Consider the following 14,559-nt stretch of genomic DNA (forward strand, 5'->3'; position numbering starts at 1 on the left):
ATTGCAACACAGCCATGCTCACGCATCTACGTGATTATATCTATGGCTAATTTCAAGCAGAGTTCGCAGAGACCCCTATGGCCCACAAGGGCTAAAATATTTTATCTGGGCCTTTAAAGAAAATTTGCTGACCCTGGCTTTTTTTTTTTTTTTTTTTTCTTCTTTGCCATGCCCATGGCATGCAGGAGTTTCTGGGCCTGAGATTGAAACCACACCACAGCAGTAACTAGAGCCACAGCAGTGATAATACCAGATGCTGCTCACCCTGGTTAGACCATTGACACTTAATGTAATTATTGATGTAGCTGGATTCTGGAGGGCCCAATTTTTTTTTATTTTTATTTTTTTCTGTTTGTCCCTTGGTTTGGGCTTTTTTGTTTTGTTTTTTTTTTGGGGGGGGGGGTTTGCTTCCTACACTTCCCCCTCCCCTTTTGCTTTGTTTTGAATTATTTGAATAATTTTTGACTATTTCATTTTAATGTATGTATAGGTTATATAAGTGCATTTTTAAATGGTTGCTCTAGGGTTACAATATCATATCTAACATTTCACAGTTCATTTAAGAGTTAGTATTATTCCTAATATTAGACATCCTGTCAATTGTTGAAATCTTACAGCCATAAACAACTCAGAGAATGAATTTGAAAACTGACAATGGGCAGAGCTTACATGACATCCCATGCTGTGATTTTTGCAGTAACCAGTTTAGGATGCTGAACTAAAACCCCCAAAGCAATCCACCCAGAGGGGCCAGGACTTGGTCATGACTGCCAGCAGGTTTTGTTTTTTTCTGTCTTTTTAGGGCCATATCCAAGGCATATGGAGGCTCCCAGGCTAGGGGGCCAATAGGAGCTATAGCTGCTGGCCTCTGCCAGAGCCACAGCAACACAGGATCCAAGCCGCCTTTGCGATCTACACCACAGCTCATGGCAATTCCGGATCCTTCACCCACTGGGTGAGGCCAGGGATTGAACCTGCATTCTCATGGATGCTAGTCAGGTCAATTAACCACAGAACCATGACTGGAACTCCCTATTACCTCTATTTTTTTGTTCCCACTTTCAACTCAGGACCAATCAGAGAAAGCCAAGTATGCTGCCCAGAGCAGTCACATAAGATACCTGGTACTAGCTGGCCAGCCTCCAGCTTCCTCATGCCAACAACCTCCAGTCAGAATGCACCTGAAGCCTTTGTTTTTCACTGCAGCTTTCCCTCTACAAAAGTTGGCTTGGTTTTCTGCCAAACACAAGTGATGGTGGCTGACTCCCTTGCTATAGCAAGCAAGCTCTGAATAAACAGCCTGTTTGTTTTCACTTTTGAGTGGTCATTTAGTTCCACAAATCCTCAATAGCATTAACAGATAATTGTGATATATTACTATATAGAAATGAAAGTGAACAAGTACAGCTACATACAACTGAGTATGTTGAGTAAAGGAAAAAATGGCAGACTACAGAGTATTTCACTTAATTTCCTTAAATCAAAACCAAGATACTCCCCCAGCCTGGGTACTTGTTCAACACTGAGCCAGGCCACTTACAACTCTGTCTCGGCTTCCGCCTCTTTCACTCAGAAAGACTACAGGTCACTGGGCATAGAGGCCTAGGGTCCTCCAGATCTTTCCCGAGACTGTGTCCAGTGCTGGGCATGTGCACGGGCTCAGGATTCCCTGGCTTACTCCAGAGCCCTTCAAAGCCCTTCCCTTCCACATACCTTCCTCCCTAGGCTTTTAAGTCTGTCTGTTGTTTGCGGCCCACTATTCCCCTGCCCCCAGCAGAGGTAGATAAGCTTTTCAAAGCCCCTGAGAGTTCAGAGGGGGCAAAATAAAGGCAAACCTCAGGGAACTGCCAACCAGGCCAAAACACACACCAAACTTCTGAGCACAAGGTCTATATTGCCCCCTCTGGCAGCATCAAGCTGCACCAAGAACAAAGGTCACTGTCCCCTCAGGCAGGCTACATAAAAACATCAAAATCCTCTTACCAAAATTTAGTAGGCTTTCTTCATTAAGCAGTCCTCAGTTTTTATTAATTTGTTTTAAAATGTTGATTTTATCATAGCTTTTGCTAGCTTCACAGTCACTTTAGAAGAAGGCTCTTTGGAGTTCCCTTCTCTGCCTCTTCAGTGACATCACTCTCCATCTAACATTTTAAATGATGACATTTTAGAAATGGAGGGCGGATTAGTGGTTGCCAGGGGCTGGAAGAATGAGGCAGGAGACAAGCAGAAGGGGTCCTCACGGTGCTGAGGTTTCCTGTCTGTGTGGGTACAGGCACCTACACAAGAGCTAAGTTTGGAATTAAATACACACATTGCACACATATGGCACAAGACTGAGGAAAGCTGAATAAAATTGGTATAATTACATCAGTATCAATATTATGATGGTTTCATAAAATAACACTGGAGGAAGCCAGAACAAATGTACAAAGGACCTATTATCTCTCAAGTGCATATGAACCTATATCTCAACAAAGCATTCCATTAAAAAATTCAAAAGATCCAGGAGTTCCGTTGTGGTGCAGTGGAAACAATCTGACTAGGAACCATGAGGTTGTGGGTTTGAGCCCTGGCCTCACTCAGTGGGTTGAGGATCCAGCATCGCTGTGAGCTGTGGTGTAGGTGGCAGACGTAGCTCAGATATGGCATTGCTGTGGCTGTGGTGTAGGCCAGGAGCTGTAGCACCGATTGGACCCCTAGCCTGGGAACCTCCATATGCCACGGGTGCGGCCCTTAAAAACAAAAGAAAACAAAAAAAAAAAAACTATGCTTACCGAAACAGCTCTTTTAGTAAGTAAAATAAAATTCTAAATAAGAGCACCATACTATAGTATAATTGATAGTAATCTTTTTTAGTGGCACATAAAATAATTGAGAATCTTAGAGTTAATATCAACTTAGTTTTGGTGGCTTATGGTATGTTTAGAATAAGGTTGACTATCTTGGCTCAGGCCATCAGCTTTGGCACTGGCCATCAAAATGCATACAATAAACACAGTGACAGTAACTAGTGGTATAACAGGACGGAACGAGTAAGGATGCATTATCCATATTTCTGTTCATTATAAGTATAGGACAACAGGAACAATGAGAAAGTAATGTATAAAACTTTAATATGAGCACACCAACTCAAAATGCTAAATAATTCTAGTTTCTGACTAAATCTTCTAAAGAATGTGTTGGTGAAAACTCAAAAATCGTCTAATAGAGCACGTAGGACCTTGTTTATTTAGTATTTACCATAGACATCAAAATGATCATGGCTAAAACCAATTTACACATTTACAGAATACCATTTAGGTCCAATATTTACCTATTAAATGAAAATACCGGAGAAACAGATATTTATGGCACCAGGTTATAAGAAGCTTTATTTAAAACCATCTTTGTTGAAGTTTTAACACTAGAACAAAAGTCAGATGTACCTAAACGAGACATAAGCTGTTAGTAATAGTATAAACTTTGTCTACGGGTATTATTTTTTTCAAGTTTTTTCCTTTATATGAAACTACTAAAAGAAAATTTTAAGTATAACTCACAGATTACTTTGTACATTTATCATTCTATCAACAAATGTCCTAATAATTAATATATAAGGCCATATAGCAAATCATTACACCTTAAGTCAAAGGCCTATTATTATTCACTGATTTAGAAACTTCATTTTTATGTGTGTTGCAGAGTTGAAGTCAGCCTACAGATACAGAATAAGTTAACAGTAATTTATTTTTCTAACAGGTTTTCATTTTTTTTTTATTCGAACAGCTTTTGGGGGTAGGAGTACTGAAATCAGTAGGATTCAATAAATTTATTTCTTATCAAAGTGAAAAGATTCTCACAGAATACAATGATGGCATATAGGCTCACTTTTACAGCACAGATCCTCATACTAAATGACTGTGCCAGAGAAAAATACTGTAATGCTTTAAAAAAATATTTAAGCTACATTAATGACCGCCGGGTTTCAAACAAAATGCAGTTATCAAAATGCTTAATTGCACTTCATCAAGCTCTGCAAACACATTCAGTCTTCACTGTCTGAGCAGATAAGCTTCAGCTTCTTCATAGTCCGCCATCTGTCTTTCAACATGACACTTGTTCGGTTGTTGAATTTATAATGTGACAGTATTTTAGACCAATTTCCCTCTCCATATTTCCTCACACCAGATCGCAGGTTCTTGTCTTCTTCCCAAAGCCATGCCTTTTGATGAAAAGTAAAACAGTTATTCACAGAAACAATTTTTTTAAAATTGAGGTATAATAAAAATAATTAAAAAAATAAAATTGAGGTATAAATGACGTCAGTTTCAGGTGTACAATACAATAATCCAATATTCATATATTCTGTGATATGATCACAGTAATTCCAGTTAACATCCACCAAAAGCAGACAGAAAGTAGAAGAGCTATTCACAGAAACAATTCTTCAAAGAACATATCTACTAGAAATACAACTTTTTCATCAAAATGTTACAGTTTAAGAGTAGAAGAAACTCTGTAAACCTATCTTAGATTTCTATAAGATCCTTTTTTTTTTTTTTTTTGTCTTTTTATGGCCTCAACTGCAACATATAGAGGCTCCCAGGGTAGGGGTCGGATTGGAGCTGCAGCTGCCGGCCTATACCACAGCCACAGCAATGCAGGATCTGAGCCATGTCTGTGACCTACACCACAGCTCATGGCAATGCTGGATCCTTAACCCACTGAGTGAGGCCAGGGTTCAAACCCAAGTCCTCATGGATGCTGGTTGAGTTCGTTAACAGCTGAGCCACGACGGGAACTCCCGCACTGTCTTTTAAGAATCTTTTCTTCAATTATTAATAGAAGGGTATTTATGAATCCTAAATAGAACTTATGAATATTTAATTCTTCCCTCATGATTCAGTGAAAACCCTGTTCTGCCTATGTGGGGCAAAGGACACACACATAAAACTCAAATCTTCTCTACAACTAATTTCTAAAAACACAACACAAACTAATTAAAAAAACCCACTGCTTTATTTTTGGAGACAATGATTGATAAATTTTAAAAAGCAAATTCAGTATTATGAACAGAAAAAGGTGACCGACACTTGGCATCTGCTATATATATAGGTGACCACTTAATTCTTCCTTCTGTCAACATGCTGAGGAGCAATGTGGTCAGCGGAGTGGTTACTTACTGTGTCTGACCCACAATTATTTCCCCAGCTGACTCACATTTTCTCTAAAAATCCATTCATCATTAGTCACAAAAAGGTAAATATTACATGATTTTACTTACATGAAATATCTATAGAGTAGTGAAACTCCCAAAAACAGAAAGTAGAATGGTGGTTACCAGGGGACGGGAGGTGGGGACATGGGGGCTTGTCTAATGAGTATTTGCACTTCAGTTTTGCAAGATGAAAAAAAAATTTCCAGGGAGTTCCTATTGTGGCTCAGCGGAAAAGAATCCAACTAGTATCCATGAAGATGCGGGTTTGATAACTGGCCTCGCTCAGTGGGTTAAGGATCTAAGGATTGGCGTTGCTGTGGCTGTGGTGTAGGCCTGCTCCTGCAGCTCCAACTGGACCCCTAGCCCGGGAACTTCCATATGCTGCAGGTTTGGCCCTAAAGAGGAAATAAAAAAATCAAAAATAACCACTCCCCCAACTTTTTAAAATGTGAAAACCATCATTAGCTTCTGGGCTCTACTAATAGCCTGGGACTGTATTTTGGCAGTAGCTTACCAGAGCCATGCTGTATGTGATACACTGGAAGATACTGCTTGAACTTTTGTTCTACCCAGGAACTTAAATAATACTCAATCAGAGAACGTTGTTTCTTGAGAGAAATGGGCTTTTGTTTTAGATCTCATGTGTTCTCTATTAAAAGTAGTATTTCTCAGATCAAAAGAAGCAAACTATACTATTTAAATGAGATTTACATAAATCAAAGACAACTTTTTAAAACTGAATGTGTGAAAATTTCTTATACGACAAAAACTCCTATTGACAGATTAAAAAAATTTTTTTTAATTTAATTTATTTATTTATTTTGCTTTTTAGGGCCACGCCAATGGCATATGGAGGTTCCCGGGCTAGGGGTTGAATCGGAGCTGTAGCTGCCAGCATACACAGCTACAGCAACGCCGGCCGGATCTTTAACCCACTGAGCGAGGCCAGGGATCGGACGTGTGTCCTCATGGATGCTAGTCAGATTCGTAAACCACTGAGCCACTATGGAAACTCCTGAATTTGACTATTTTAGGTACCTCAGCTAAGTGGAATGGTACAGTATTTGTTCCTTTATGTTTGACTTATTTTTCTTAGTGAGATGTCCTCATTTACATTGTAGAATGTCAGAATTTTCTTCCTTTTTAAAGGCTGAATAATACCTGATTATATGTATAGCACAGCAACGCCGGATCCTTAACCCACTGAGCGAGGCCAGTCATCAAACCTGCATCTTCATGGATACTAGTTGGATTCTTTTCCACTGAGCCACAACAGGAACTCCCTGGAACTTTTTTTTTCTCATGGATACTAGTCAGGTTTGTTAGCACTGAGCCACAACTCCCTAAAAACTTGTTTAAAAAAAAAAAAAAGTTCCTGTTGTGGCTCAGCAGAAATGAATCTGACTAGTATTCATGAGGAAGTAGGTTTGATCCCTGGCCTCACTCAGCAGATTAAGAATCTAGCATTGCTGTGAGCTGTGGCGTAGATCACAGGCGTCACTCGGATCTGATGTTGCTGTGGCTGTGGCGAAGGCTGGCAGCTACACCTCCAAATTGACCCTGAGCCTGGGAACCTCCATATGCCTCGGGTGCAGCCCTAAAAAACAAAACAAAACAAGAAAAGAAAAAAAGAAGGAAAGCACCCTATGGAGTGCACTTTTCCAAAGTAAGGAGGATGTCCTGAGGTGCACCCTTAAATCCCTGGTCTGCAACAGCAGGAGCTGCCCTTAACAGGCATTAGCTCCAAAAATTAAAGGTGATGAAGTTAGATAAAGAATCACACAGACAAGTAATATTTGCAGGAATCAAACTAAAAGTAGGAGCTGCTTGCTATCTTCACTGAGAGAGAAGGTATGGTCAAAATAAGCTTGAGTCCCTAGTAGCCTAGGACTTGACCCTAGCCTAACACTTCAACAATGAACCATTTGCAAACACCTGACCCAAAAACGGTATCTTAAACAAAAAAGTATAGGATAGATCACCTTCCACTTCCAGCCATGACCCAATAAGGACTAGCTTACTCACCTGCTGTAAGCAACTAGAAAACCAGATAAAATAGAGTGAACAATGATTTCAGAAACTGGACAGATGGCCCAGGACTATAATCACTGAGAGAGGAAACAAAAGAAGTATTGACCCATCTTAGCTTTATGAATAGAAAAAGTCTTTACCAAATTGTGTCTTCTCCCATTTTTTAAAGCACAGAAAAATCTTATTTAAATTGAATTTCTGTTAAGAAGATACAAATATAAAAGCTTATATGGAGTTCCCGTAATGGCGCAGTGGTTAACGAATCCAACTAGGAACCATGAGGTTGCGGGTTCGATCCCTGGCCTTGCTCAGTGGGTTAAGGATCTGGCGTTGCCGTGAGCTGTGGTGTAGGTTGAAGACTAGGCTTGGATCCCGCGTGTTACTGTGGCTGTGGTGTAGGCCAGCAGCTGCAGCTCCAATTAGACCCCTAGCCTGAGAACCTCTATATACCTCAGGAGTGGCCCTAGAAAAAGCAAAAAGACAAAAAAAAAAAAAAAAAAAAAAAAAGGCTTATATGGATTTATATTTCACCTTACATCTGATGAAGTGACTTCAGGACGACAGTAATACAATAATTCTACATAAATATCATTATTAACACCCAACTTAAGAATATCTGATGTTTTTCCCTAGAACTATGAAGAGGCAGACCAGTCAACTAATCTACAATGACAAAATCAAAGATGGCAAATCTTTATCCTCAAGATTTTTTACAGTTGAACAGAAATAATGTAAAATAACTATAATTATTCAAGTTATGACTTTAATACTCATTTTTAAAGTACTATTTAATTATTTAAATACCTGTTTTTTCCTAGATCGATGTTTTTCAGGAGTTACAGGCTGATTGTTTAAAACACGTAATCTCTTGTTTTCAGTGGATCTTCTACTGTTCTCTTTTTTCTTTCTTCCTCCTAAAACAGAAATACTATCATTAAAAATTGTCTCACATTGAAAGAAAAAGAGGGGAATTCCCTTACAGTGCAGCAGGTTAAAGATCCGGCATTGTCACTGCAGCAGGCCAGGTCACTGCTGTGGTGAGGGTTTAATCCCTGGCCCAGGAACTTCCACATGCTAAGGGTGTGGACAAAAAAAAAAAAAAAAAAAAAGAGAGGGAAAAAAAAGAGGAATTATATATATATATATAATAATTCCACAGTACATGGAGATTCCTAGGCTAGGGGTCAAATCGGAGCTGTAGCTGCTGGCCTACACCACAGCCACAGCAAGGCCAGGGATTGAACCTGCATCCTCACCGGTGCTAGTAAGATTCGTTTCCGCTGAGCCACAATGGGAACTCATATATACATATTTTTTAAACTTATTTATGTACTTATTTTTTTTAGGGCCGCATCCATGACATAGAGAAGTTCCCAGGCTATGGGCTGAATCAGAGCTACAGCTGTTGGCCTATGCCACAGCAACAGCCACAAGGATCCAAGCCAGAGTCTGCAACCTACACCACAGCTAACAGCAACACCTGATCCTTAACCCAATGAACAAGGCCAGGGATCGAACCTGCATGGATACTACTTGGGTTTCTTTCTGCTGAGCCACAACGGGAACTCCAGGAGTTTTTTTTTTTTTTTTTTAATTTTTTTATTATTATTATTATTTTTTGGTCTTTTTTGCCATTTCTTGGGCCACTCCCGCAGCATATGGAGGTTCCCAGGCTAGGGGTCGAATCGGAGCTATAGCTGCCAGCCTACGCCAGAGCCACAGCAATGTGGGATCCGAGCCTTGTCTGCGACCTACACCACAGCTCACGGCAACGCCGGATCATTAACCCACTGAGCAAGGGCAGGGACCGAACCCACAACCTCATGGTTCCTAGTCGGATTCGTTAACCACTGCGCCACGACGTGAACTCCAGGAGTTTTTTTTTTTTTTTTTTTTTTAAAGGACTCTTCTCTGCTTCATTTTTTTTCCTTTGAATTTGGAAGCAGAATGGTAAACTGCAAAAAATCCGTCTTTGAAAATCAGGAGGGTGCGCTTCCTTTTCAACCTGGGCCTGGGGAAATGGCTCCAGTAAGGGAGGCGAGAAGGGCTGATCCGTCATCAGTGAGATGGTAACCAGAACCTACAGCATCAACATTCACAAGTGTATCTATGGAGAGGGTTGCAAGAAGGGTACCCCCTGGCACTTGAGACATCTGGAAATATGCCCCGAAGGAGATGGGAAGGAACTCTTTATGTGCACTGACAGCAGGCTCCACAGAGCTGTTTAGGCCAAAGGAATAAGCAATGTCCCATATCGTATCTGTGCAGTTGTTCCCAGAAGATGGAATGAGGATGAAGATTCACAAAAGAAGCTTGGAGTTCCCGTCGTGGCGCAGTGGTTAACGAATCCGACTAGGAACCATGAGGTTGCGGGTTCGGTCCCTGCCCTTGCTCAGTGGGTTAATGATCCGGCGTTGCCGTGAGCTTTGGTGTAGGTTGCAGACGCAGCTCGGATCCTGCGTTGCTGTGGCTCTGGTGTAGGCTGGCAGCTACAGCTCCGATTCAACCCCTAGCCTGGGAACCTCCACATGCCACGGGAACAGCCCAAGAAATAGCAAAAAGACAAAAAAAAAAAGCTTTTTGTGCTGGTTATCTAGCTGCCTATCACCACTTTCAAAAAACTATAGTTACTGTGGATGAGAACTGCTGATTGTCAAGTTATAGTACTGTGCGGGAAAGAAAAAAAAAGAAAATCAGAGGGGGCGAGGTTTTGTGGTGTGTCGTCCCCCCCCCCCCCGCTTTTTAGGGCTGCACCCCCGGCATATGGAGGTTCTCAGGCTAGGGGTCGAATTGGAGCTATAGCTGCTGGCCTACACCACAGCCACAGCAATGCAGGATTTGAGCGGTGTCTGCAATTGACACCACAGCTCATGGCAACATCAGATCCTTAACCCACTGAGCAAGGCCAAGGGATTGAACCTGCAACCTCATGGTTCCTAGTCTGATTCGCTTCCGCTATGCCACGACAGAAACTCCGGAGGGGGAATGTTTTTAATCTTGATTCTTTTACACTTTTAACAAGCCACCTTACCTCCCAGAGCCTGCCTTTTCATCATCTGTTACAAAAGGGAGTAATATTTACCTTACAGGATTGTTGTAATTTCTTAAGATAATGTTTAAGGAATTTTTACGCAGTGTAAAAAAACACTATTCTTTTTCCCTCTTTCTTATTTACAGTTTAGTAAGACAAGAAATAAATGAATATGTGACTAAAAAGAAATAGAATGGTAATTATTGAAAAAAAAATTGTTTATACAGCTGACCCTTGAGTAATGTGGGTTTGAACTATATAAGTCTAATTATACGTGGGTTTTTAAAAATAAACATAGTGCCTGTATTTTCATTTCACAGATTCCCCAGTATGGAGAAGTCTGGGTTTGATCAGAGATGACAATATGTGGAATCGAAAGAACTAGGGTTTGAGTTCTAATTCTAGCCCAACTATTTCAGCTTCCTGCTCTCGGGTGAATCAATTCCTTTGTTTTTGAGGCAGAGACAGCAGTATGCATGGACTACACAGGAGCCGGTGCCCTAATCCCCATGTCCTTTAAGTGTCAACTGTACAGAAAATCTAAAAGAATCTACAAATAGAATTTTAAAGGGTTTAGTAAGATGGTTGGATATAAGATAAAGAAAACTCAACAAGAGTTCTTGCTGTGGCACAGTGGGTTAAGGATCTGGTGTTGACGCAGCTGTGGTGAAGGTTGAGGCTGCGGCTCAGATTTGATCCTCGGCCTGGGAAATTCCATATGCTGTAGGTGCGGCCAAACCCAAAAAAACAAACACAAAACTCGAAACTCACCAGTATTGCTGTACATTAGCAACAGTTAAAATATTAAAATAATTAGAATATTCAAAAGATAATATTTCTAACAGTAACAAAACATATAACATTCTTAGGGATAAATCTAGCAAAAGCAGTTAAGATCTGTATATAATAGGAGTTCCCATTGTGGCGAAGCAGAAACGAATCAGACTAGGAACCATGAGATTGCAGGTTCAATCCCTGGCCTTGCTCAGTGGGTTAAGGATCCAGCATTGCCGTGAGCTGTGGTGTAGGTTGCAGACACGGCTCAGATCCCGTGTTGCTGTGGCTGTGGCATAGGCTGGCAGCAACAGCTCCGATTAGACAGACCCCTAGCTTGGGAACCTCCATATGCGGTGGGAGCAGCCCTAACAGGACAAAAGACAAAAGACAAAAAAAAAAAAAAAAAAAGAAAGAAAGAAAACGAAAGAAATCCTACAAAGTATATTCTCAGGCCAGAACAGAATTAAATTGGAAATCATTAATAGAAAGATATCTAGACTATCCTTCCACTTCCTTTTTGGAAATTAAACATAGAGCTTTTTTTTTTTTTTTTTTTTTTTTGCCTTTTTTTCAGCTACATTTGTGGCATATGGAAGTTCCCAGGCCAGGGATCAAATCCGAAGTGTAGCTACAACCTATGCTGAAGCTATTCTATGGTCAAGCCAGATCCTTAACCCACTTTGCTGAGCCAGGGATTGAATCTGCATTGTCGCAGAGACCATACCAGATCCTAAATCTGCTGTACCACATAGGGAACTCCAACAAAGAGCTTCTTAATAACCCACAGATCAAAGAAAAGTCTCAAGGGAAATGAAAGTGTATTTTGAACTATATGAAAATACAACATATAAAAATTGGTCAGATGTAACTAAAGCAATAACTAAAGGCAAACTTACAGCATTAAATGCATGTATTAGAAATATCTGGGCATCTATGAGCAAAAATAACCTACTTACAAGGGGGGAAAAAATTTAGGGTGATGTCAGATTCTCCAGAGCAGCACTCATAAAATCAGAAAATGAAGCAAAGCCTGTAAAGTTGTGAGGAAGCGTATTTCCAAATAATAAGCACAGCCAAACAAGAAATAAATCAAAATGAAGAGTTAAGGAACAGGGAAATCCTGATCAAAGGGTTAGAGATGAGAAATAGTCAATTTAAATACAGATTAAACTACTATGAAAATTATGGTTAGAAAACAGAATGCTATAAATCTTGATCATAATAAAATGTAACCAAGAATAACTGGGGATTGGTGGGAGGTTTTTTTTTCTTTTTTTCCCCTAATCTCATCCTTTACAACTGAAATCAATCAACAGTCTAAAGTTTAAATTTAAAATTATAGAGGCAACCTGACCCCAACATATCAAAGCATTTCATATTATTTATTCTTCATTTTGGAGAAACCATAGAGTTTACTGATATATTTCTTATGAAATAGCATTTATCTGAAGTTCATTGAATCCTTCAGTTTCACCTTTAGAAAATTAAAAGTAAATATATTTTAAAGCACCTATGTTACCTCATCACATTTTTATAAATTTCTATTCGCTTTGATTCTATCCTTCCAATGAGGCAGTCTGTCTATCTCAGCATTTAAGGACACAGGCTCTGAAGTCAGAAATGTCTGATTTCAAATTCTGGTTCTGTTCATGATCTGTGTGGCCAAGGGCTTTTTACTTAATTTGTCTTGGCCTCCTCTGTAAAATGGGAGTGATTTAAATTAAAAAAAAAAAGAAATCACTGATCCAGATTGCTTTGAGGATTGAGTTTACAGATAAAAGTCTTTTAATTCAATTTTTTTTTTTTTTTTTTTTGGTTTGTCTTTTGAGGGCTGCACCCACAGCATATGGACGTTCCCAGGCTAGAGGTCTAATTGGAGCTGTTGCTGCCAGCCTACACCACAGCCACAGCATTACCAGATCCAAGTCATGTCTGCGACCTACACCACAGCTCATGGCAATGCCTGAGCCTTAACCCACTGAGTGAGGCCAGGGATTGAACCCACAACCTCATGGTTCCTAGTAAGATTTGTTTCCGTTGCACCTCGATGGGAACTCCAAGGGTATTTTTTTTTTTTTGTCTTTTGTAATTAAAATATTAATCATCATTTCACTGAATGCTGGTGAGATTTTTCTGCATAGAAAGAACCTAGGTGATTTTTTTTCTTCAAGTTTTCTTAACTACCTGTTTTTTTTTTTTTTGTTTTTTTTTAAAGTACATGACAATTCCACAAATCTGAGAAAAAAAAATAAAGATATTTTTATTTGCTTTATTGCCGGCCTACTATGTACCCAGCATCAAGCAGGTACACTTACTATTTCTAGATTGATCAGTAGGTATTTATATTTAGATCAACACAATTTAAAAATCCTTGCATTAGAACTGGTATGGGTTCTATAAACATTTTTTGAACGAGTATACATCAAGAAGGCACTTAACGATCAAATTATAATTGAAAATAATTATGGACTGGTAAGCTCCCATGTGGTGCAGCAGGTTAAGGATCCCGAGTTGTTCTGCTGTGGTTTGGGTCGCTGCTGTGGTGCGGGTTCAATCCCTAGCTTAGGAACTTCCATAGATCATGGGCATGGTCAAAAGCCCAAAACAATAAACAATAAATGAAGAAAATAAACCAAACAATGGTTATTGTTGCTTTTCTTTTTAATCCAGCAATGTCTTTTATAAGGATAATAAATTCTTTTTTCTTTCTTTCTTTCTTTTTTTTTTTGTTTTGTCTTTTTGCCATTTCTTGGGCTGCTCTTGCGGCATATGGAGGTTCCCAGGCTAGGGGTCCAATCGGAGCTGTAGCCGCCAGCCTACGCCAGAGCCACAGCAACGCAGGATCTGAGCTGCCTCTGCAACCTACACCACAGCTCAAGGCAACGCCAGATCCTTAAACCACTGAGCAAGGCCAGGGATTGAACCCGCAACCTCATGGATTGGTTAACCACTGTGCAACGACGGGAACTCCCAGGATGATAAATTCTAAATTCAGTGAGAAGGGTAGCTAGATTCTATATAGCCAATCCTCATTATATTCATGGATTCTGGTTTTGAAAATTCACCTACCTGCTTAAGGTTGTAAATCAAAAATCAATACTTGCAATGTTTTTGTGGTCACTAGTGGACATGCACAGAATGGCAAGATATTTGAGTCACCCGATGTGTATGTTCCCAGTTGAGATTAAACAAGCTGAAGCTCTGCCTTCTTGTTTGAGCTCCCATGCTAGATAACTGTTCTTTTTACAGTCTCTTTAGTGCCATATTTTTATGCTTTTTTGGGGGGTAATTTTGCTGTTTAAAATGGCCCCCATGTATTGTGAGAGTGCTATCTAGTGTTCCTAAATGCAAGAAGGCTGTGCAGGTGTTTCCTTCAGAGAAAATGCATATTAAAGCTACAGTATGGTTGGCTGTGGGTTCAATATTAAGGAATCAACAATATATATTAAATAAGGTGTTTTTAAACAGAAACAACATTCAGTATTAATTAAATGTTCATGTTAAAAAGTTAACATTAATTAAA

The 14,559-nt window shown here is 39.8% G+C and overlaps 1 protein-coding gene across 12 annotated transcripts in view; it reads right to left on the reverse strand.

Moving 5' to 3' along the window:
* Positions 1-3,344: 3,344 nt before the first annotated feature.
* The window catches only part of TERF1 (telomeric repeat binding factor 1), a 33,908-nt gene continuing 22,693 nt past the window's right edge, over positions 3,345-14,559 (reverse strand). For all 12 annotated transcript variants that reach the window (XR_014843681.1, XR_014843677.1, XR_014843680.1 and 9 more), the window contains 2 exons: positions 8,033-8,142; positions 3,345-4,201 (listed from right to left, as the gene is read on the reverse strand). Coding sequence is in view for 2 of the 12 variants with exons in the window: in XM_005663029.4 (XP_005663086.2) it covers positions 4,025-4,201; positions 8,033-8,142 (287 nt within the window). In the remaining 10 variants the exon portion in view is untranslated. The remainder of the gene's footprint in view (positions 4,202-8,032; positions 8,143-14,559) is intronic.

The sequence above is a fragment of the Sus scrofa genome, chromosome 4 (genome assembly GCF_054392235.1).
Source record: "Sus scrofa isolate SSC_HxYL_T2T_F1_AM1 chromosome 4, Sscrofa_HxYL_maternal_Yorkshire_Landrace_v2.0, whole genome shotgun sequence".
Classification (NCBI taxonomy): domain Eukaryota; kingdom Metazoa; phylum Chordata; class Mammalia; order Artiodactyla; family Suidae; genus Sus; species Sus scrofa.